General features: G+C 34.0%; 3 protein-coding genes across 3 annotated transcripts; all 3 read left to right on the forward strand.

The window, feature by feature from the left end:
• Positions 1-138: 138 nt before the first annotated feature.
• LOC106720793 (electron transfer flavoprotein-ubiquinone oxidoreductase, mitochondrial) lies at positions 139-11,036 on the forward strand. The gene is made up of 15 exons (XM_045683512.1): positions 139-218; positions 586-690; positions 1,020-1,132; positions 1,385-1,583; positions 2,002-2,093; positions 2,385-2,544; positions 3,173-3,285; positions 3,614-3,833; positions 4,408-4,563; positions 5,312-5,436; positions 6,651-6,768; positions 8,838-8,945; positions 9,529-9,642; positions 10,146-10,220; positions 10,854-11,036. Exons 1-15 carry the CDS (start codon positions 185-187, stop codon positions 10,940-10,942), a joined length of 1,821 nt encoding a protein of 606 aa, XP_045539468.1. The 5' UTR covers positions 139-184; the 3' UTR covers positions 10,943-11,036.
• A 2,322-nt stretch (positions 11,037-13,358) lies between these two features.
• On the forward strand, positions 13,359-19,207 carry LOC106708208. The gene is made up of 7 exons (XM_045683593.1): positions 13,359-13,437; positions 15,974-16,090; positions 16,402-16,646; positions 16,727-16,967; positions 17,400-17,579; positions 17,987-18,058; positions 18,977-19,207. The coding sequence occupies exons 1-7, from the start codon at positions 13,396-13,398 to the stop codon at positions 19,163-19,165; spliced, it is 1,086 nt and encodes a 361-aa protein (XP_045539549.1). The 5' UTR covers positions 13,359-13,395; the 3' UTR covers positions 19,166-19,207.
• Positions 19,208-19,795: 588 nt separating this feature from the next.
• On the forward strand, positions 19,796-22,133 carry LOC106708209. Its single transcript, XM_014499686.2, has 5 exons — positions 19,796-19,888; positions 20,171-20,343; positions 20,581-20,752; positions 21,182-21,277; positions 21,996-22,133. The coding sequence occupies exons 1-5, from the start codon at positions 19,844-19,846 to the stop codon at positions 22,131-22,133; spliced, it is 624 nt and encodes a 207-aa protein (XP_014355172.2). The 5' UTR covers positions 19,796-19,843.
• Positions 22,134-24,478: the final 2,345 nt, after the last annotated feature.

Here is a 24,478-nt window from a genome sequence, read left to right on the forward strand (position 1 = left end):
TTTACACATAAACACATAAAACTTTTATGTTTCAACTCTAGGTATTATTACTGTTTTCTTGAAATATAGATTTAACACCTTGTTTTGGTATTGAGGGTGGTAAGTACACGTTGGCAGTCAAAATCAGTCGACATCATTCACCGAATTTCATTCCGGAACGGAACGGACGAATGTTGTTGTAAAGATGGCGACAGCGATTGTTAGTTCGGCTCGCAAGGGTAAATAAAATATTTTAATATGTTATTCTTTCTTACTTAAAAAGATAATAATATTATAAGTTAGTATTAGAAGATATAAGTCTTTGTTACCAAGTTAACGTATATTAAAGTTTTATTTAACTTTAAAAGTTTAGTTATTATCGTCAGCTGTTTGAGAAGTTAAAATTTAAAACTTTGTTTTTATTTTGTAGTATAAAGCTTTAAATTATTTGGATATTTCTAGTTAATAAAGATTTTGTGTGTTACATTAATTAGAACGCTTATGCAATGTCATAACAAATATCAAAGTTCAAAGTTCATCGATTGGTCCAATGTTTTGGTTTTTGTTTTTCAATAACATTTTATTCAAATTATTTTTACTTTTTAGTGGGGAGGCTAACAAATGCAGCCAGGAGGTTGTATTCGGATGTTTATCCAAAAATAACCACCCATTACACTGTATATCCTCGTGATAAAGACCCGAGATGGAAAGGTGAGTGAAAAATTCTTTATTAATCAAGATAACGTTATTTTACGACCATGTTTAAATTGATCAACGTCACTGTGGCCTATCTTTGTTTGAGTTAAACTTTTTAAACATTTGCCATTCGACTTTTTTCGAATTTGTTATAAAAATGGCTCTGATAAGAGTTAAAATTTCTTATTAGTGTCAAGGTCAGTTAAAATAAATACACGCGTTTATATCAAGTGTTGTTAACCTTACAATAATATACAACTATGCTGATAGTAGATAGTATAATAATATAATAACTAGAATATAGAAATAAAAGCTAATAAGATTTTCTTTATGTATTCCCATAGATGTAAATATGGAGCGAGTGGCAGAGGAGACAGATATCCTCATCATTGGTGGAGGACCAGCAGGAATGGCAGCAGCTATCAGAGCAAGACAGATAGCCGAGGAAAAGGGGGCTGTGAGCTATAATTTTTGTTTAAGTTAAACAACTGCCATACAAGGATTGATTTATTAGCATATTTTTTGTCACTTGAGTACATCTGGATCCTATTCATCAATAGTTTGTTCTCCAAGTGGTCCTAATTTGCTGGAAAGATTGTTTTGAAACTTTGGTAGGATGTTCATAGGACACCTGAAAAGGCTTGTAAAAATAAAAAATAAATGTTTTCCAAGTGTTCAGTTAGTTATATATAGATATGTCATATTGCAGGAAGTAAGAGTTACCTTATTAGAAAAGGCAGCTGAGATCGGTGGTCATATATTGTCTGGAGCCTGCGTAGACCCAATAGCACTCAATGAACTTATCCCCGATTGGAAAGAGAAGGGTGCACCTCTTAACACACCTGTTACTTCTGATAAATTTGGTTTACTCACAAAGAGTGGTAGGATTCCGATACCAGTATTTCCAGGTATGTATTTTGCAAAAGTACAGTGACAATATATAATTTACTAGATGTCGCCTGCAACTCGGTTCGCGCTGAATTAAAACACATAAGGTGACTATGTGTTCTTCCACACTATGATCTAAGTCTGTCAAATTTCATTGAGATTTGTTGAGTTGTTTTGGAGATACCTTCAAACAAACACCCATCCATCCAAACATTCGCATTTATAAAATTACTAAGATTTAACTGTAATTTTAAATACGACTTATTTTTTCTTTGATTTCAACCACCTTTTATATAAGTGAAAAATATATATTTACTTAATTTATTGTATTATGTTCATACATTCTAAAACTAATTTTTATAAAACATGTGTCATTTTTCTTCAACTCTTTTTGTATCACAAGGAATACACACAAATACAAATACCTGTACATTCCAGGCTTACCTAATTACAATCATGGCAACTATGTAGTAAGACTGGGACACCTGGTGAGATGGCTCTCGGAACAAGCGGAGGCATTAGGAGCTGAGGTACTGTATGCTTTTTAATTAAACAAATATATCTATAAAAAATCATAAATATTGATTGATAAAGAAAATCATAGCAAAGTAATAAATTAAAAGAATTGTCGACAAATTAGTATATTGTTAGCTGTAAATAAAATAGAAAAAACTGTGTAATTTTGTGTCTCTGGCTGAAAAAACTAGAGTTCAGTATAAACTAACAATAAATGTGTATTAGTTGGATAGATAGTAAACATAATTTGAGATTCATTTCCAATGAAATAATTAGATAGAAACACTAACATGATTATTTTCAAGGTATGGCCGGGATGCGCAGGCGCAGACCTAATATACAGAGATGACGGTTCCCTCAAAGGAGTAGCGACGGGCGATGTGGGTATAGCTAAAGATGGCAGCCCCAAAGATATGTTTGAAAGGGGCATGGAGTTTCATTCCAAAATCACTATATTTGCTGAAGGTAAGTGATATGTCTAAATTTAGTTGATATCAGACACATTATTCATTTTTTTTAGCTCTTTCTAAAGCTTTTTAAATCTCTATTAAAGAAATATTTATTTAAAAATTAGGTCACCATCTCCCTTTCCTTCCTCTCACAGCCAGTTTTTGATCCTCCAGATTGATCAGTCTTCCGTCACCTCAGTCATCACTCCGTTCGTAATCATGTTACCTTTCACAAAATCAATCTCTTCCTAGGCCTACTCATGTCATTGTACCCCTACACATTTAAATAAATAAAATAAAATAACTTTTATTTCGGACAAGTTATACAGTGTTAGTGTAAAATAAAGAAAGAAAACAACAGATCCTACGACTATGCTAGTAAAATAAGATAACACAGTTCATACAAATTATTTTGTTACTAGTTAATTGTTCGAAATACATCTACGAACAATTCCTAATAACAGCAGAGAGTCAAATCTCCATGCTATGGTGCTCAGGATGGAGTTGGAGCTAGCTCTCAGTCTGCAGAGCATTGAAGCAGACTTTTTTCTAATGATGGCTTTGAATCCGTCAACTCCTGCCTGAGTGAGCATACTACAAGCACTGCAGAAACTAAAAAGTAGATAAAATATGTTTTCTTCCAGGATGTCATGGACATTTGACAAAGATGGTTTCTAATAAGTTTAATTTAAGAGACAAAAGTGAACCTCAGTCTTATGGCATTGGACTTAAGGAACTGTGGGAAGTTAAACCAGAGGTATGAATCATTATAACTTTTCTAGTCTTATTATTATTAATTAGATGGATGATTTTGTCAATTACCTTGCAGTCAGTATTGAATTAAAAAATAACTAGCCTATGTAATATGCCCGCGTCCATCAGCTATCTTCCGTAAAAATCCCATCAATATCGGTCCAGCAGTTCCGGAAAGTACCCCTACAAAGCTTTGCAGAAAGACATAAAGACAGACTTTAAGAAAACTTTTAAAAATTGGTTTTTCATATTAGCAACATTTTTTTTTACTAATACATATAGACAATCTAATTTTATTATTATGTTTATAGATGATTCTTATTAATTTCCAGCACCACAAGCCAGGTTTAGTAGAACATACGATAGGCTGGCCTCTAGACAGGAACACATATGGGGGTTCCTTCATCTACCATCTCAATGTCCCCGAGGGAGAGGCTCCACTTGTAGCGGTGGGCTTTGTGGTGGGTCTGGACTATGTCAACCCATACCTCAGCCCGTTCAGAGAGTTTCAGCGTTTTAAACTGCATCCATATGTGAAGCCTATGTTTGAAGGTAAATATAAAATCTGTTTTAAATTTTTGACCTATATAATGTGACAAGTCATTGGTTACATATATAAGTACTACGTTAAAAATGTACTGTCGGGAATTCTGTCGGTATTCCACATCAACAGTCGTTGAACATCAACAGTTGTTGAACATAAACAGTTGTTGAACATAAACAGTTGTTGAACATAAACAGTTATTGAACATCAATAGCCGTTGAACATCAACAGTTGTTGAACATCAATAGTCGTTGAACATAAACAGTTGTTGAACATCAACAGTCGTTGAACATGAACATTTAAATGTTTCTTGTTATTTTGTAAGGAGTAAGGTAATTTTACTGTAAGTGGAACACCGCGAAAGGCTCTGACTGTACAGTTTGTATGTCGATTTACTGCTCATGTAACAAATGTGGTTTCCGTTAAGTTAAAGACTTTTAATTTCAGAATAGATTAAGATATTTTATCTTGTTAATGTACAATACATTTTATTATTACTTATTATAGCCTTAATTTTAAAGAGTAGTGTTGTTGAGGTATAGTCTGTAATTTTTTTTTTATTAATTTTGTTATTAAATATAGGTGGCGCTCGTGTCGCGTACGGTGCGCGTGCGCTGGTAGAAGGAGGTTGGCAGTGTTTGCCTGTGCCGGTGTTCCCAGGTGGCTGTCTTATAGGAGATACAGCGGGATACCTCAACGTTCCCAGGATTAAAGGCACACATAATGCTATGAAGAGCGGTCAGTATTATTTATTTAAATTGTTTAGATCTTGCTAACATTTGATCTTTATTGTTGGTTTCTGAGACCAAAATTCCTGTATAAAATCCATCTACTCATCCCTGTCATTTTTTTTTATATTACAAGGTGGCAAACGAGCAAGTGGTCACATAAATTCGCCTAAATGGCGAAACGACCGCTGCCCTTAGACTGCAATTGCATGTTTGTTGCCTACCCTCAATTGTGGAAGGAGGAGACGCACAAAAAGAGAATATTTAACCTTCCTATGCATCTCCTCCATCAAATCCACCTCCCCTTCCCATCCTTTCCTTATAAGAATAGAATGGGAAGGGAAAGAGGACTAAAATTAGGTCATTATCTTTGACTACAGATAAATAATATGTTTTATACAAGGATTTTGGTCTCAATAACCAATGATTAGCGAGTTTTCGTGTTAAAAATTATGCCTTTCGTAATAATAATATTTAAATGTTGTATAATTAAAAGTGACACTTTAATTAAAAGGAGGGTGGATATCGTAATTTAATAAAAATCTTACTAATATTATAAATTAGATGGATGGAGGGATGTTTGAAGGTATCTCCGGAACGACTCAATGGATCTAGATGAAATTTGGCACAGACTTAGAACATTGTCTGGTCGAATAAATAGGCTACAATAAATAATAGGCTACTATAAATATAGAATTGTATAAGATAACATAAAAGAAATCAGCCTAAAATTTAGGACATACTTTGTCTTGTAACAGGTATGTTGGCGGCTGAGTCTGCGATGGAGTTGATTTTGTCAGGAGAAGCGTCTCATGATAAAGGCATTGTACCAACACTATATGAAGATAAACTGAAGGAATCATATGTATATAAGGAATTGAAGGTAAATTTAGATTTTTTTGTTACATTATAAGCAAAGAGTGTCGGTGGCTCAGGGGTTAAGCCAGTGATTGTCAAACTTATTTCTTTCACCGTCCCCTTTGAAAATCAATTATATTTCAGAACCTAATTTTTATTCAGTCCTAAAACTTAAAAACCACAATTTCATTACTTTAATCAATTTCAATGCCCCCCATTTTTTGGGCCTCTTATCGCCCCCTCCTAGGTTTCAAACGCCTCCAAGGGGGCATTATCGCCCACTTTGGGAAACACTGGGTTAAGCACTTGACTTGCAATCTGCAGGACCTGGGTTCAAATCCCGTCATGTACCAATGTGTTTTAAATTTACATATGTACATTTATCCCACGTTCTTACGATGAAGGAAAACATCGTGGTGCTGCACATATCTGAGAAGAAATTCAATGATATGTGTGAAGTCAACACGCACTTGGTCAGCATTGACTATGTCCTAGTCACCACTAACTTAGGGTAGACTCCGAGCCCCTCAGTGGGGACATTTAGTGAGCTGATGATGATACCTAGATAGGAAAAATTTATAGAAAAATGTATTTTGATGGCTCCTTTGAATAAGGGCCAATGTGCAAATTGACACCACTTACAGGAGAGGCTCTTAAAGTTTCAATCATATAGGAAAATAGGTCGCATTGGCACCAGGTTTCCGTCCTCCAAATCAATCTGCCATCATCTCCATTGTCACCCCCCTTCTTGATCATGTCATCGTTTACACAATCCATCCATCTCTTCCTAGGCCTACCTCTACCTGTGTACCTCCACACTCATACTTAAAATTCTCTTTGCCACATGCGATTCTTCCCTCCTCATAACATGTCCATACCACGCTTACCTTTTACTTCTCAATTTTTCCACTACCAGTGCTGCTTTCAAACTTCCTTTTATATTCTGATTTCGTATCCTATCCACTCTTGTTACACCAAACATCCATCTTAACATTTTAACTATATATAAATAAATGCTCCTATAGTGTAGGCTATACAGCTTCTCAATATATCTATAGATATAGATTTATTTAGTTGTAGCGAGTTGAAATTCACAGATTGCATACATATGTGTGGAAGATGATGTTGTTTATCTATGTCATGTTTTTTTTAATTAGTCATTGTTATATGTTATTTACGATGTTTATGTAAAGTGAGTATCGTGTCAAATTGGTTATATGTATGTTATTTGTATTCCAGCAAGTCCGTAATTGTCGGCCGTCGTTCCACACTAAGCTAGGTTTGTACGGCGGCGTCGGTTACTCCGCATTCTCAACATTAGTCCGCGGCAAAGAACCTTGGACATTTAGCCATGGAGGTATGATATTATTTAACTTAAAATCTCGTTATAAATAAGTAAATTAAAAAATTCTACGATCAAACTATTAAATATTATTTCCAGAGCTGGGCATTAACTCGTTAATCCGTTAATCGTTAATTAACGAAGTTAACATTTTGCTTAACGGATTAACTTTTAAGTTAACTTCAAAAAGTGTTAACGCTTTTGTTAACTTCCGTTAAACTCAACTTCCGTTAATAAAAGTCCGTTAATCGTTAAATTAGAGACTTGAAGACGTGCTGTCATTTTGTTTTAATTACGCGCCACGCCACGCTCGTAAGTTCAGCTATGACGGGCGACTGTCGGCGACTCAAATGGTAAACGAACGCGTTGATAATTGATATATGTGAAGTTTGCGTGCAAGTGTGATGCATCAGAGCGTCCGGGAAAGACGTGACCAACAGGACAAAAATTAAAAGAAGGTTCGAAATAGTATATTTCATTACGAGTATATAAAAGCAAGAGTATGTAATAGCCCACATTCCGAATGCTCTTCGTCCCTGCAATACCCTCCAATCCCTTTTTGAGCAACTGTATTAAAACACTTTTTACTCGTGCTTTTTCTTTAGCTTTTCCAAACTCGTGCGTTCTCTTTCCCAACTGTCAAAATAATTTCTATTAAAAAGAAAAAAACCAACCACGATGTTTATACAAAAAAAAAAAATCATTGAAGTTTTTATGATTCATGCAAATATTGCTAAAAAGAAGCTCCTAATTTGTTACAATATCAGATTTAATGATTTTATTCAATGAATTAGGTTAGGTTTCATTTTATTTCATCTCATTAAATTTCATTTTCATTTCATATCAATAAAAATAATGTACTGAAGACTCGGCCGTTTGGGCATAGTTCCCTTTGCCTACCCAGAATGGGTGAAGAAAACCAAAAAAAATCTCTGTTTGTATTCTTTTACGGTTGGCGCCATTTTTCAAACATTTTAGTAAGTTGAGTTTATTGTGTTTTTATTATTCTATTAAATTGCTTCATTTTTTCGCAACTGTATTAAAAATAGTTGTTCAGTGCACGTGCGGAACTGTCATTAGAACTTGTTCCAACTGTCAACCCTCACCTTCAGCTGCGCCTCGGCTCGGGTAGACATTTGTCCTAACTCTTTGCAGTGACAGGCTTTCCGCACTCGTAATGAAATATACTATAATGCATTCTTCTTTTTTCATACTTGTCTCTAATACTAATGTGTTATAGAATATATAGTAAAATTACTATTTTAAACAAGTGTCGCCACAAAAGTGTGAAATTAGTATGTATAATTTTGGTATGGTTAACTGTTAACGATTAACTTTAACTTGCGTTAAATTTTCGAGAATTGAACGCTTTAACGATTAACGAAGTTAATTTTTTAATTAACGCTTTAACGATTAACGAAGTTAACTTTTCGATTAACTGTGCCCACCTGTGATTATTTCCTTTAGTTGGATAAATATCTCCTTAGTTTCTTATCTTACTAATATTATAAATGCGAATGTTTAGATGGATGGATGTTTGAAGGTATCTCCGGAACAGGTCAAAGTGTATTGATGAAATTTAACACAGATGTGGAACATAGTCTGGAAGAACACATAGACTACTAATTACTTTTTTTAATTCCGCGTGGACGGAGTAGCGAGCGACAGCTAGTCTATAATAAATGTCACTTGTTTGGAATTGATAAAAAAAAATAGTATTAACAATAGTCATAATAATTGAAATAAGATTAATGACTTGCAGATCAACTCACTTCGTATATGTGAAACACATATGACTCGCAGATCAGTTCAATTTGTGTGACTCGCAGATCAGTTCAATTTGTATGACTCGCAGATCAGTTCAGTTTGTGTGACTCGCAGATCAGTTCAATTTGTGTAATTTGTAGTTGAGTCATGAACTGCAAATTTATTTGTTAAGAAGCAGTTGAACGGTTCAAGTCAATGTGAGCTGAATTTTTGAATCGGTTCAGACCTGATCTACACATTTCTAATAAACAATAATGATTTACAGTAACTAGTTTTAAAATTATTATATATTTTTTTTGTATTTTTGTTTATTTCAGGCGCTGATCACTCGAGATTGAAGCCGGCTAAAGAATGTCAGCCAATTGAATATCCTAAACCAGACGGAGTGGTCACATTTGATTTACTATCGTCAGTCGCTTTAACTGGTATGTAATCTTACTAATATTATAAATGTAAATGTTTGGATGGATGGATGGATGTTTGAAGGTATCTCCGGAACGGCTCAACAGTTCTTGATGAAATTTAGCAAAGATTTAGAACATAGATCTGGAAGAACATATGGGCTACTTATTAAGTTTTTTTCTAATTCAGTTCGGACGGAGTCGCAGTCGACAGCTAGTTAACATCAATAATTTAATTTTGTATTTTAACAATCTGTGCACAATAACATGATCATTGAATTCAATGATGTTAACCAGTTTGGTTACTTAATCAAATTTTGTTTATTCGAATGTAAAAAACGCTTTTTTACACTTAATACTGTTTTCATAATTTTATTTATTTGAAACTAGCTTTTTCTCGCGACTTCGTCGGCGCTGAATAAAAAAAATGCAAACAAGATAAAAGAGTTCCTATGTCCGTCTCCTAGTTCTAAGCTACCTCCCCATCAATTTTCAGCTAAATCAGTTCGACCGATCTTGAGTGTAATAAAATAGTGTAACTAACACGACTTTCTTTTGTATATATAGATTCCTTTAAACTTTAAGTTTTAAAATGTTTTTTTTTCAGGTACAAATCACGAAGCGGACCAACCGCCACATTTGACGTTAAAAGATGACTCCGTTCCAGTTAAAACAAATCTCGCAGTTTTCGATGGTCCTGAAGGAAGATTCTGTCCCGCAGGTTAATATTTTAAAGTATCTAGATTCTAAATGATGCTTAACTCAAATTCAGTAGCATCGGAACAAAAACTGATGTCATATTTTGACAATTTTTTTGTTACAAAGTAAATGTTAAAAGAGCGTTGGTGGTTCAGGGGTTAAGATCTTGACTTGCAATCTGCAGGTCCTGGGTTCGAATTCCGCCATGTACCAATGTGTTTTTCAATTTTCGATTTACATATGTACGTTTATCCGACGTTCTTAAGATTAAGGATAACATCATGATGCTGCACATATCTGAGAAGAAATTCAATGATATGTGTGAAGTTAACCCGCCCTGTGCCAGCGTGGTTGACTATGGCCTAGTCACCCCTAACTTGGGGTAGGCTTCGAGCCTCTTAGTGGGGACGTGTAGTGAGCTGATGATGAAAATGTTAAATTTGACATTAAATAGTGTTAGTTTCTTTTATTTGTCATTTTATAATATCTCTAGTGAGATTATAAACATTAATTTACAAATTACAGGTGTATATGAATTTGTACCGATGGAGACCGGTGAGGGACAGCGATTACAAATAAATGCACAAAACTGTATACATTGTGAGTATTAACTTAATTTTATGTTCCTTTCGAAGTATTCTAGAATTGAAGATACACATAGCTTTTGACTAGTGTACGCCCTCGATTTTCGTCAGCGCGGAATAAAAAATAGCCTAAGTTATTCCTGAATACATAAGCTACGTTTTAGTAAAAGTTCCGTTTAAATAGGCCTAATTGTTTTTGACATTAGGCAGAACAAACGTAGACTTGCTGATAGACATATAGATAGATAGAAATTATAAAAATTGGTTTTTCATTATCCAGTAATACAAATATGTTTAGGATTTTTTTTTTGAATATTACATACAGACAGTGTAATTTTTTTTGTGTAGATATGAATAATAAAAATTGAAAAAAAAAATTCAACACTAAGTCAAATTTGATTGATTCCAGTCAGTTAGATTTTTTTAATTCATAACTATCTTATATACATAAAAGAAAGTCGTGTTAGTTACACTGTTTATAACTCAAGATCGGTCGAACTGATTTAGCTGAAAATTGATGGGGAGGTAGCTTAGAACTAGGAGACGGACATAGGAACTTTTTTATCTTGTGTGCATTTTTTTATTTCGCGCGGACGGAGTCGCGGGTAAAAGCTAGTATACTGATAATGAATAAATTGTTTGTTAAAAGGTAAGACATGTGATATAAAGGACCCTTCACAAAATATCAACTGGGTGGTGCCGGAAGGTGGTGGTGGTCCCGCATACAACGGCATGTAATTTATTTAAATATTAAATATACAATTATTCAGTCACATTATTATGGAGATTTTATAGTAAATTATTAATTTAAAAGTACATTTTTCATATAACCTCTTTACAAAAACAACGTCATATTTTTTAAACCATAACTTTAAAGGACAATTTTAAAAATTTTAGTGTTGATAAATTCTTCTGGTAATTTATGTTCTTTCAAATAAAAAAAAACAATTCATTATGAAATTAAAATTTATCAACCCTTAAATGTTTAGAATTATTCCCTTATGATGTTGTGATTTAAAAAAATATTATATTCTAGTAAAAAGGTGCTTTTATATTCAAACAAGGATATCTGAACTGGTAAGAGGCGCTGCTATCGCGATTTGTATCTGTCAGAATATATATAAAACCTACTTAGACGTTGACAATTACAAAAGAAAAAAATCACAATAGCGACAGTACAAAGATGATCTAGTGACAGGAGGGCGCTATTGAGCTGTTATAATTTAGATTGACTTATACCCACCGGTTCAGATAGCCTTGTTAATGTATACGCTTAGTAATAATGTTTGTTCTATGTAAGTGTCTATTTTCACTAAGCGGTTAGCAGCGTTTCATTGTGTAGAAAATTCGTGCCAGTGGAAATAAAACGTGCAACTTCTTACAACTATTGTGTACGTGACTGTCCGTGTACGGATAATCACTATGTGGAAGTAGGCACTTATCCGTAACCTTTTTAAATTATTAAGTAAAAACTTAAATGTCTATGTTACTAGGTCATAAAATAAAAAAAAAAATTAAGTAAAAATGATTTTTGTTTGTAAATCGCGATCAATTTTAGGTGTATTTTTAATGATTGTAGATTTTTTTAAATACAATTTTATAAAATATTGTGTAAAATATTGTTCTTTTCTGCAACTAATTGACATTAACTAAACTTTCACTCTTTTATGATTTATGTATATAAGGTGTGATTTTTAATAAAATATTTACATACATAATTGTAAAATATTTTATAAGATTCATTTCATATATTATATCAAAGGAAAGTATATTTGTTATTGTACATATTTTGAGCCTGATTTTGGAATTTTTAATCTCTATTAATATAATAAAGCGTCAACACAAACTTCTTTATTACTAAGTATCGTAGCAATCACTGCATATTTTTGGATAATTCTTTTTGTAATATAAAGCCCTATACTTATGACACGCTTTAGGTTATATATTTTCACGCCATTAAACTCGGGGAGTGAGTAAATTGAAAGAAAATTGTCCTGCGAGAAAGGGACATAAATTGAAAGCCAAATCAAAAAGTTGGTTGCCATGGTTACGGTAATTAGCCAATGGCGTTCCTTCGTTGTCATTTGAATTTTGACATTTGTAATTTTACGTAATGTAAACAATAAAGCAAAGTTTTTCTGTGTAACAAAAATAATGGAATTTAATGCGGATGAAGCCGCACGGAACCAGCTAGTGAATAATAAATTCTAATAATATGTAAGACTTGAGATTTTTGAATATTTTACGTTATACTATTTAAAGTATGTTTAATGTAAAATAATTTAATAGCTACAAATATCAAACAAGGTGTTTTCTTGATCTTTTTTTACCTTTAGCGTTTATATTTTTGATAAAATTATATATACATTTAAAATTAAAAAAATACATATTTACATTTTCCTTCCGATAACTATCTCAATGGTGCTGACGAAATATGTTCATATGATAAGAAATGTGTATGTCAATATATATTGATATTTATTGTTATTAAAATAAGGTCCTATTTAGAATAAGTGTTAATTCTATATGACATCAATAAATTATATTTTATAATCTGTATTTTTATTTTGCACAAAAAAGCCGCTTTTTTATGGAGACGAAAATCCTTATTCCACTAACGCATTAATATATTTTTTAATAAAAAATTAAATTCAAATTTCTTTATTTCGGACAAACAGAAATCCATATTTTGCTAGTAACTTACAAAACTAGAAATTTAAATAATTAGGAAGCAGGACGCAGCGTGGACAGGACCGATGATCTGGTCAAGGTTGCGGGAGTATCCTGGATGTGGGTTGTACAGGACTGATCATCGTGGCGATCTTTGGGGAAGGCATATGACCAGCAGTGGGCTAATGAGTCATAGTCCACATAAGATGCCTCAGATCAGGCGCCTTTGGGTCACCAGCTATTGGTTTTCAGGATGTTGTTGTCACTCAACGGAGTCCCTCACCAGCGACGTTACCTTTTTTCTGCTAATTGCATGGAAGCTATCAGTTTAAGCCTAGGTCTTAATAGACTGCTAATGATTTTTTAATCTATAATTTTCTTGGACTTAAATTCTTGGCTCTTTGTCTGCTGAATAAAGAAAACACATAATCTTCTCTTTGGCTTTCTATCAATTTTTGACACATTGTCCTAAATGCCAGAATGGTTTATTCCGATTTTGTTAAAATTTTAAGTTTTTCATAATGTTTTTATTTATATTTTTAATCCTCACGTTATGTGCGGTGGTATGTATTTACTAATTTACGATTAGATATTTTTTTCCCTTTTCCAAATATTCTATTATTCTATTCTTATTTTTTATCTATAATCTTATCATACTTTTACTAATATATGCGAATGTTTGGATGGATGTATGTTTGTTTGAGGTTATCTCCGGAACGGCTCAACGGATCTTGATGAAATTTGGGACAGATGTAGAACATAGTCTGGAAGAACACATAGGCTACTTATTAAGTTTTTTTTTTTAATTCCGCGCGGTTGGAGTCGCGGGCGAGAGTTAGTATTAGATAATTCCAGAAGCAATTAAATGTGTTCTCAAGTCTGTAGCCTAGCCTCCGTTTCTTAGAAATGTTACCGACTGTTAATTCTCTGTTATTTCTCACGCCCGTACCTAACCCAGAGGGGTAGATAGAGACCACAGACCTCCATTCGGCGCAGCCCTGGCACACTTCTCTCGCTTCTTCTACAGTTAGTCCTGTGTTATTAGTGTTGATTAATTAGGCTTTCATTTATAGTCTAAGAAATGTTAGTGTATTTTGTATTCACATTTTTCTTCTATGAATTTTAATTCAAGTCAAATGAAAGTTTCTTAATATTAATATTTAAAAAATGAAACCGTAAAAAGTCGTCGACTTGAAATAAAAGTCGTAAAATATAAAAAGTTCCCCTTAGTCAGGGGCAGTTTAGTTTTCAGCCTCATAAAATTGTCAGTGCGCCGAGTTTTTGTGGGGGACTGTAATTTCCTCTAAGTCACGAAACATTTTAAATCCTTCCGTTGTTTAAAAGCGGAGAATAAAACATGAATTTTAATTTTAAGTCAAAGAAAGGTCACTATACTTCATTCTAATCAATTTGGTTCTAACAAAGTCTTTTAATAAGCTAGCATACGTTTCATTCATCATTCTGACACTTGAATTCGCCGAAATAGCGACGGAGGAAAGTAGATTTCAGCAGAGCTCCGTCAAATCCATTTTCTCTTCTCATCCTTTCCTTATAAGAAAACGGTAGGAAGGGAAAGTGGACTAAAATTATTGCTCCTACACGCATACTCATCAGACGAAACGCAGGATTATTTCCACTTAAAGGCCGGCAACGCATCTGCGATTCCTCTGGCGTTGCGGATGTCCATGGGCGTCGGATCAAATAACTTTAGGTGGTCCGTTGCTCGTTTGCCCCCTTCACCTATAAAAAAAACTTTACGTCTGTTTACGAAGATATTGCAACGGTCGAGCTGTCCCATTGGTTCAGTAGATGTTGTTACTGGAGTCTTCCACTATTTTTGATGAATCCTTTCCCAATCACACAAAAGTAAATAAGTTACAAAGATATAATTCTATTTTTCTATTAATTATGAGTTTTAGAATATCAGGTAAATTTTCTACCTTCCCAATAATTTTATTCCCATCTTTTTTATCATTAAAAAGGAAGGTTACCAACGTATTATTATAGGTACTACTGGAAAAGGATAGATACAATATTAGTATACCTGCTCCTATACCTCTATAATACAATGTAAAACTTTCACAAGATTAATGTTTTACGCCTTAATAACAAATTAACTTGGTCTTAATTAAATTTAAGAAAATTGCTCGAGTGCCGAGACGGACGGAAACAAGTTGTTTTGAAATATCCCTTGTAATAAAGTCTTATCCTTACACCTTGTTTTGGGGTTGGCCATTTAACATTTTTATGGTATAAATTTATTTAACGGAACCACGGAAAACTTTATGAAATTTAGCTAGATCTCTGTTTAAAATAAATGACAGTAAAAAAATATCGTTTTTTTTACCATTTAGTCTTCTTGTAACGTTTTCAGTGTAAAGAATTTTTATATGAAATTACTTAGCAATAACTCTTTAAAAAATATGCCAAAGAAGGAAAATGTTCAAAATAACCAATGGTATGATCTGATTTAAATACCTATGTCTGCCTATACTCCGTAGTGTAGCAGTGAAGGTCGTGAAAGCTTTTTATCTCGTCTCATTATAATTATTTCGTTTCAATTTCAATATAAAATATCAAAAACTCATTTGAGTTATCGCTTCACTTTCACAAGGCGGATAGAATTGAAAAAGTTTTTAATAAACGTAATATAATTCGAATTTCAAGCGGCCCATATCGTTCTACTTTTGTACTTATCTTTTATGTATTTTACTTTGTTATACAATAAACAATTCCATTTTTAAATTAAAATAACATTGTAAGTAGTCGTTTTTTTTTAAATAACGCTTTTATATTTAGATAGAAACTCCGTCCGTGCGAAATTAAAAATAAAGCTTAAGTAGCCTATGTGTTCTTCCAGACATTGTTCTACATCTATCCCAAATTTCATTAAGATCCGTTGAGCCGTTCTGGAGATATCTTCAAACAAACATCCACCCATCCAAACATTCGCATTTATAATATTAGTAAGAAGTAAGATAGAAACGAATATCCTAATAGTTGTAATTGCCAGCATTAGATCAATACAGAAATCAATTTGCCTTTAAAAATCATCTCTGTAGTCAATACATTTTTTTGCATGTTTATTATTACGCACAGAATGCAAATAACGCATCTTCTCAAGAGAGATGGGTAGCGACAAGAAAGAATTTAGTCTTCGAAGATTCGAGACGCCAAGATCCGGTTAAATTACTTAATCGAAAATCCAGGCGCACGGTAAGATTCCATAATTTAGTTTTTAGGGGGCTAATAAGCATCTAAAAATGAGTCTGAACACCGAGAACACTAAAAGCAGCTAAAGGCCGCCATATATGGACTACTTCAAACATTAGGTAATGACAGCTTGTGGGAATTGGGCGATCAGCAGTCAACGTTTACCATACACGAACCTCTGCTTACAGTCGTCACTAAAGCATTATTCACTGCTTCAAGCAATCCGTATATGGCAGCCGTAAGAGCTACGTTTTTTTGGTGGGACAATTTGTCTGCTTCTACATTCTTTAGACCTTATATTTGAATCTTTCCAGGTCCAAGGGGAAGATTATTATTATGCTCCCGGCAATGTCACCCGGATAACAATATCCGGAATACAGGCATACAGGTCCGCGTTGACGCTGGACTGGCTGGCAGCTGAGGATACGCGTCAGCGGGAGCTGGTGGCTGCTTACGAGACGGAGCCGTCCGCGCCGGCTAGGATCATCACCACGGAATGTATTAATTACCCGAGACCCTCGTCTGGGAAGGTGGGGAAGTTGATGCTGGAATTGCTCAAGTACGTTACTGCCGTACACAGAGTCTCATGGTTATTTAACACGTTTTAAACAATGTATAATTAGGGATTATTATTTTTAGGAATCTAGAAGGAGACGATGGCGTACTAGTACCAGAATTGATCCATGTGCTTGTACGAACAAAGCTACTAGTGGAGACGTCGATGTTGGACTCGGAGCCTGACCTTGAATCCCTGGTGAAGACTCCGATGATGATGATGGGGGAGCCCCACATAACCTTCCCTAGAATCCTGGCCATTGTGTGGATGTTGGTAACTGATACCAGCACGACTAGAAATAATGGATGGTGCCCACTTTTAAAAGTAAGCCAGAATAATTTTTTCTAAATTATACAATGCTGAGTTATTGAAGGTATCGATATAATGATCAGTAAGCGTCGGTGTTGCCATTATTTATTTAGGAAAGAACGGAGTAATAGGAAGGAGGAACGAATGTTTGAAAGTAGGAAAGAAGCAGCAGGTAGGAAAGATTAGGCAGGAAATGTATAAACATGTAGATAGAATAGAAAGAAAACAAGGGAATGGCTGTACCGTAATCTCGGAATACATTGGTTTCATAACATTTTCTTGATCAAAATTGGTCTCCTAACTACATATCTTTAAAAGTTAAAGTGGCTCTTCTATCAATTAACCGTGAATAATTTTAATTAGAAAAATAATATAGGCCACTATAAGATGCTTTAGCGATGGGAATGGAAGTTGGAATGTAGCTCTTTAATAGAAAATTTGTTCCAGGTTAACAAGTACCTGATGTCTACCAAACCGACAGACATCGCGAAACATTTGCGCGTACTTGAGCCCGTGATAGCGCGAGCGAGGTTTATTATGGAAGAGTTCATACAAAATGTGACACCGCTCAACATGTTTCAGAAGCAAACAGAAGAAATTACTCCTTTAAATGACTTCGATACTACGGTGAATATTTTCTTTATTATATTTCTAAGAGCCGCAATAGTCTAGAATAGTAGTGAAAAGTCAAAGAATAGTTTGCCTTTCATCTACCACTTTGCTTTAAGTCTTCATTTGGAGTTTTTGTACGGGATCATCGAGTACTAACTGACGAACAAGCTATTGGTAGAGATTTGAATGTTTTTTATGACTATCCCTTCCCTTTCAAACACTTAACTTATCGCATGGAGGTTCACAAAGGAGTTAAGGATGTATACGAATACTGGTAACTCAGATGAATAAGAGTTTCGTGGAAAAAGGAATAAAACATTGTCAATAATCAATATTTAAATAAAATTTTAATTAACTAAACCAAACAATAGATAGTCATTTCTCTTAAAAAGAAGGTCAATCAATCAATGTATTCCTTACAGCCCAAGGAATTGCCGGCTAATGAGAGGGGTGATATTTTGGCAAAACTGCCACGATCCAGCGGCGAAGAAATGGTAAGGACTCATTTAAATCTGATATTATTTATTCAAATTAATTTATTTACCCTATGCGATAAGTTAGGTTCAGGTTAGGTTCGGATTCATCATCAGCTCACTATACGTCTCCACTGAGGGGCTCGGAGCCTACCCTAAGTTAGGGGGACTAGGACATAGTCAACCACAGCCCAGTGCGGGTTGTTTGACTTCACACATATTATTGAATTTCTCAGATATATGTAGGTTGCATTACGATGATTTCCTTCAACACAAGAACGTCGGATAAATGTTCATATGTAAATCGAAAATCGAAAAACATATTGGTACATGTCGGGATTCGAACCCAGGACCTGTAGATTGCAAGTCAAGTGCTACCCCCTAACTGCTAACCCCGGAGCCACCGAAGCTCTCTAGGTTCAAATATAATGAAGAATTTTAATTCCATGTGTTTGTTTTTTAAATTTTCTATTTTAGGTTTACCATACTTTCGAACTGCGGTACCAGAAATTTTTCAAAATTATATTAGAAATCTCTATAAAATCTCGAAACTTCTACAGACAATAGCATATCTCATCATTTATTCTTGTACTTTTAACACATAGGCTATGTACAGTCAAAATCTGTTATAACGACATCGAAGGGACTACTCATATTGAGTCGTAAAAACCGATAGTTGTAACAACCGGTGACAGGTATTAATAGGAAAGATATGTATATAACATTCAGCCAGGACCTTTGATTTTGGTCAATTTAACCGGTATGTTGTTCTAAACGATGTCGTTATAAACGGTTTTGACTGTATTAAGTCTTGTTTTAATTCCGTGCGGACGGAGTCACGGGCGACAGCTAGTTTGCTATAAAATGTTCTAAATGTTGTATTATTCTATAAATTGTTCCAACTGTTAAGTCACTTAATAACGTGTAATACTTTATCAGGAGCAATCAGAAGATCAAGATCAGCCCGAGCTGCCCAGTCTAGAACCGGAATACCCCAGTTCTCCAGTGTTAGACCAGGCCCAGCAAATTGGATACGGCCAAGATGAAATCGAAGGGGAAACTAAGAGTAATGCGGTTGCTATATATGGATTGACACCACTATTGGTTTTGGTTTACGCTTTACTATGATGGTCTTGCAGTGTTCTTAATAAAATGTTTGGTTTTGAATTTATTTATGCAACCCTCTAGTTTTTTTTTTGTAGTAATATGACGCGGAACTTAACGCCGCCGTGTGTTTCGATTACCGAAATCTTTTTGTTTGTGTGGTGGATATTTAAGGTAAGGTAATAGTTATGAAATGTATAAAAATAACTTAAAACAATGTGTATTTTTTCAAGTTATTAAGGAACGGAAGGATTATTAGGGGTAGTCTCACAAAAGGTTTTTTAAGGAAGCATGCGCTGCTGCTCGCGGCAGTCTCTTTCCATCCGTCATTGCGGAATGTCTGACATTTTTGTTTACGTTCGAATTGAGTTTATATTATTGCGAGGATTATTTAGAAGTAGAGATAAAATCATTATTTCGCTCTTAGTTTATTTCTTTTAAAATACTTTTGGATTAAATATCTAATAATCTAATAATATATTATAAATTAAGAACAGATAAGTAATTATTTTTACGACAAAGTCAAGAAAAGTCGTATTTTTTTAACCTTTTGCACCGATGTCAAATTGACATATTGACTTGAGTCAAAAAATATTTAACATGTCGTTTTTGTAATTTTATAAGTTATTTTGTATATTTTGGTGTTGGGTGAAATATTAAAAATTATAATGTTAATATCATGAGTAAACCAAAATTTCTGCGATGGGGCTACGATCGCGTGTTTTATTGTTGTGTTTAGTTCTCTTGGTAAGTGCAAACAATTTTTAAATGCCTTAAAATGTTCTTAAAAAGAGAATTTTACATTATTGAAATTATTATAGAACCCGTAACTAAAAAAGACGTAATGAATTCGTATCACAAATCATTAATGTTTTGTTCAGTCTTGTTGACGGTGGATTACAAAGTTATGGTTAAAATTACGGTAAAATTGACTACCTTAAATTGTCAACAAAAACCCTTCCTGTTTTCATCTATTCGATTTGCGTAAAATTAGAAAATATGATATTCTTTCGTTCTTATTTATTGTAGTCGTCAAATGTGTTTGGGGTGTGGCTAGTGAATACTGAAGTAACTGAACCAGCAACCACCGACAGACGTCAAAACAGACTGTTTAAGAGGCAGGATGACATGGCAGATACATGCAGTCGTGTCAAGTCCACTCCAAGGGATATAGTGAGGCGTGTTTATGCAATAATGCCGTAGTAAGTAATATTAAATAAACGTAGAACTACCTTGTATACTTCGCCTTTACGCGTAAATACTTGTTGGATAATAATCTGGATTTTACGTAAAAATACTATGCATGTAGTGCTTACTCTAGCATTAACCCTTTCAAGATATACCTAATACCGAACAGAGAAGTGTGGCAAGAACTTCTTATAGTAGGTTATGTTGTTGCCTTTTTTTCTTGAATATAACTATTGTTATCCTTTTAATAGTTTCGATAAAGACCACGCGAATACGGCGTTCTTACACAAGTACCGTGCGACTATCCACGGTATGTCAGAGGGAGAGGACCTGTTGGACAGAGAGGCGGCACTCTATGCGTCTATACTGACGCCATTGGTTTTCTTGCAGCAGTATAGGGATACATGGTGTTTGTTAGAAAGAGTAAGTTGACACTCATTACACTAACACACCTTGGCGCGGAGACCAAGAGTAAATGTCGCTCGGTCGCCGTATGACTGAGAATGATATATTTTGATAGACGTCTATCTTGCATCTGTGTATATAAATGGCGCACAACTGCGTTGAGGATGAGGAATGCCCTGTCCTCAGCTCTATTTCCAAACAGTTACAACTTAGGGGCCTTCAAGAATAGAGCGTATAACTCCCTTAAGACGGACATCGCATCTGCGGTTCCTCTGGTAATGTAGAAGTCCATGGGTATCGGATCAATAAACATTAGATGATTAACTGCTCGTTTACCTAAAAATCTCCTACTCCTACAAATCTAAGAAACACTGTATATTGGGATACATATTTCGACATTATTTTTTAGGAAAATATTTACGTAGAATATATTTTTATATATTGCAGTTTCATCGAGCTGTTCGTCTTTATCAAATATCTCATCCGACTGAAAAAAGATCGTCTCTGAAGTTACTCCAGAACTTCAGGGCTGTCAACCAAAAGGTATGTGATAATTTAGTTTCAAGTTATTGTGACATTACAATGAATAACTGCAGTTTAAACCATGTATTATAAATAAGGTTTCCTCAAATAATTATCATGAAAGTGAATCTCGCGAAGAATTGAAGTAGCTGGACCTACTATTTAAGTTTAAAAAATTTAAACCCTTTACGTCACGCAAATATCAAAAATTGTATTCGGTCCAGCCAGCTATAAACATTGGATGGCACTACTTTTCTTTTTAGATTAAACAAGGGCAAAAAATCCAATGAACAAAACGATAAAGTTAGGCCCTTCGTACACAAGGTAACGCAAATCAATGAATATATTAACGCATAGTTACGTCGCGAGAATGCGCGCTGTGTACACAACGTTGAATCGTCTACGCCAGTCGTCTATTAGGTCAGGACAGGTAAAGGAACTATATGTCAACTAGTTAGTTCTAGAATTGCGTCATCTTGAAAATTGTGGCACTTTCTCACAACGATATTAGCAAACAGGTTGCGAACGACTAGTTACTAACTATAGGCGACGGGCGCTGTGCCCGAAGCTCTATGATTTTGAGTTGTGTAAATCGCTTAGCGTCTAAATCGCCGGATTTCGAAGATTTACGTTGCCTTGTGTGTGAAGGGCCTTAGATGTCTTAGATCATAGTGCTAGATGGAAGGAAACACCGTTGATAGCTAGATTTTTAGTATTTATATTTGATGTAATAATACAGATCAGATCATTTATAATGGAGCTACCTGGTCGCAGAGTTGTGTCGAGAACTTCCGCTCCAATAGACAATGAAGAGGAAGAAATTCACGATAAGAAAGATATCAGATATCTCAAGGAGCTGATTAAAAATCTTGGTTGATTTGTTTGGTGTTTTATTTTTTTATATGCTACACATCAACTGGGATTAAATTAAATTGTGATTTAATAACATATCTTCCTCAAAAGCGCCTTGAATTTTATAGAAATGGATGGAAAATTATTTTTTTATACAATTATTGCCTTCTTTATAATCGAATTTAAATCTATTTTGTCTTTAATAATAATGCTTTTAGTCCCTCATAGAAGTATTTAAATTATTACATAATTTTCACCATCATTTTCGCACTTAAATTTTCTTTTATAGTCCTCTCTTACATGATGTAATTTCCTTTATTACGTTTCTAAAGCATTAGCCCGTTTATATTTTAATAATTCCTTGTTTTAATATTTAAAAATATTAATACAATTAATGCACAAATATGAAAGCTTTTATCTCTTTGTATCTCAATATTGTATAGTTAAATCTTGTTCAATCCAAAGCTCGTAATTAACTCACGCGCTCTGCTGGGCACTAACAGGATTACTGGCGGTAGTTAGGGACCGAAGAATTTACTTGTACCTATTTAACTATGTAATATACTACGAAGTTCGAATAGTTAGAACATAAATAGTTATTTACTTAATAATATGTTAGGTCAAACTTAGTGCTTTGAAATTTACTATTTTATCATTTTTAGGGTTCTGTACCTCGAAAGGAAAAAGGGAACCGTAATATGATCACTTTGTTTTCCTAACATGCTAATTTGAAATTTAATGAATGAGTAGTAAGATGATTCATTAGCAAATTAATTTTTTTGATATTTTTTTGCAAAATATTAAAATTTCAATGAACCCAAAACATTTCTATCACAAGCATACTTTAATGAATAATATTCGAGTAGGAATTGTTAAATATTATTTTAATTACGGGATGTCTCAATCAAACAACAGTTACGTATCGACTGAATTTAATAATAATCTACCCACTATATACAATATTTTTTATCAACCGAATACTTATTTCTGGATACCTGACAGGAATTGGTTTATTTTATTGTCAAAGAGTTATATACACTGATTTCAATTATTCATTTTAATTAAATTATTTTCCATTTAAATGGAAATTAAGATCAGTTCTGTACAAAGGTGGTTTATAATTTATAATATATTGTAAATAGCATTTCAAATGCAAGACGCAAGCATTTTAATTTACGTTCAAGTAAGAACAAGAAAGTCTTATCCATCTTGATTGCGATCCATCTTGCAGCCGGGATTGCAGCGAGATTTAATTTGTTCAATGGATTAAGGCATTAAGAGTTTTGATTGGTTCAGAAGCGGTATGCTGCGAGTAAATCGTATCCTTTCTATTATAACTGTAAGATTTTTTATATTTATTATGCGGCATTATTTTAATGTATTATTAAGAGTAATAAGATTTTAATTACGTAGCTTTACTACTCTTTCCCATTCCACCCTTCTCTTATAGGGAAATGAATTTGACAGAGGAGAGGATGCATAGGAAGGGGCAATATTCTATTTCTGTGCGTCTCTTCCTCCGTCGATTAGAGGTAGGCAACGCATCTACAATTGTGGATGTCCATGGGCGGTCGATTTGTTATTTTGGCGCTCGCTCGGTTTACACCTTAGGATAATAAAAAAAATGATTTTAGGTACTATTTAAAAACGTTAAACACAAGCCTTTTTACACATACCCGAGTTTATGGTAAACAATCATCTCGCTCATTCTTCTTAAATAAAAATGAGGTAACGATATCTGTGGTCATAGATCAGACAATGATAAGTACATTTTTGCTCAGTATGACTTATTAATATAAGTATAATCGGCAAAAAATGCTCCTTCATTTGATCAAACATTTCCTTAATTTAATTTTTTTTTTTTTTATCTATCGAGTGTTTCATATTTTAATAGTGCCTTCAAGATTTCTTAACAATTTAATTGCTTGTCCTGTAAAGTAATGAAATTGCCACATGATATGGCCACAGATAATTATTGACAGTAGACATACACGTTTAGAATTACTTGGAATATTATCTAAAAAGTATCTCGTGTGTTCTTATTCAGAAAATGTAATTTAGTCGACTCGTAAATTCTACGAATTACAGTGATGTACGACTCGTATGAAGTCCTAACAAAATTAAAGGATTGCTCACGACCCGCCTAGCCGTCTCAATATTAAGCTTACATGATTTAACACCTTGTAAAGTTCGCAGCTAGGGCCTGATGTACATAAATATATGTACATATATAATGTAACGTAGGATGTAATGTAAATTATGTTTAAGGATATCCAACGGGCCACACCCCAGTTATATATAAGGTTTACTTTACCGAAGTGTTAAAAATGATAAAAATTGAAAGGGATTAAGACTGTAACATTTTTGTAT

This window comes from Papilio machaon, chromosome 22 (assembly GCF_912999745.1).
Source record: "Papilio machaon chromosome 22, ilPapMach1.1, whole genome shotgun sequence".
NCBI lineage: Eukaryota > Metazoa > Arthropoda > Insecta > Lepidoptera > Papilionidae > Papilio > Papilio machaon.

Coding starts and splice junctions, on each gene's coding strand:
- LOC106720793 (XM_045683512.1), top strand. CDS start 185: ATGGCGACAGCGATTGTTAGTTCGGCTCGCAAGG. Junction 219..585: donor TGTTAGTTCGGCTCGCAAGG/GTAAATAAAATA, acceptor TTTACTTTTTAG/TGGGGAGGCTAACAAATGCA. Junction 2,094..2,384: donor CGGAGGCATTAGGAGCTGAG/GTACTGTATGCT, acceptor ATTATTTTCAAG/GTATGGCCGGGATGCGCAGG.
- LOC106708208 (XM_045683593.1), top strand. CDS start 13,396: ATGTTTTTATTTATATTTTTAATCCTCACGTTATGTGCGGTG. Junction 13,438..15,973: donor TCCTCACGTTATGTGCGGTG/GTATGTATTTAC, acceptor TATTACGCACAG/AATGCAAATAACGCATCTTC. Junction 16,647..16,726: donor TTGATGCTGGAATTGCTCAA/GTACGTTACTGC, acceptor TATTATTTTTAG/GAATCTAGAAGGAGACGATG.
- LOC106708209 (XM_014499686.2), top strand. CDS start 19,844: ATGGGGCTACGATCGCGTGTTTTATTGTTGTGTTTAGTTCTCTTG. Junction 19,889..20,170: donor TGTTGTGTTTAGTTCTCTTG/GTAAGTGCAAAC, acceptor TATTTATTGTAG/TCGTCAAATGTGTTTGGGGT. Junction 20,753..21,181: donor CATGGTGTTTGTTAGAAAGA/GTAAGTTGACAC, acceptor TATATATTGCAG/TTTCATCGAGCTGTTCGTCT.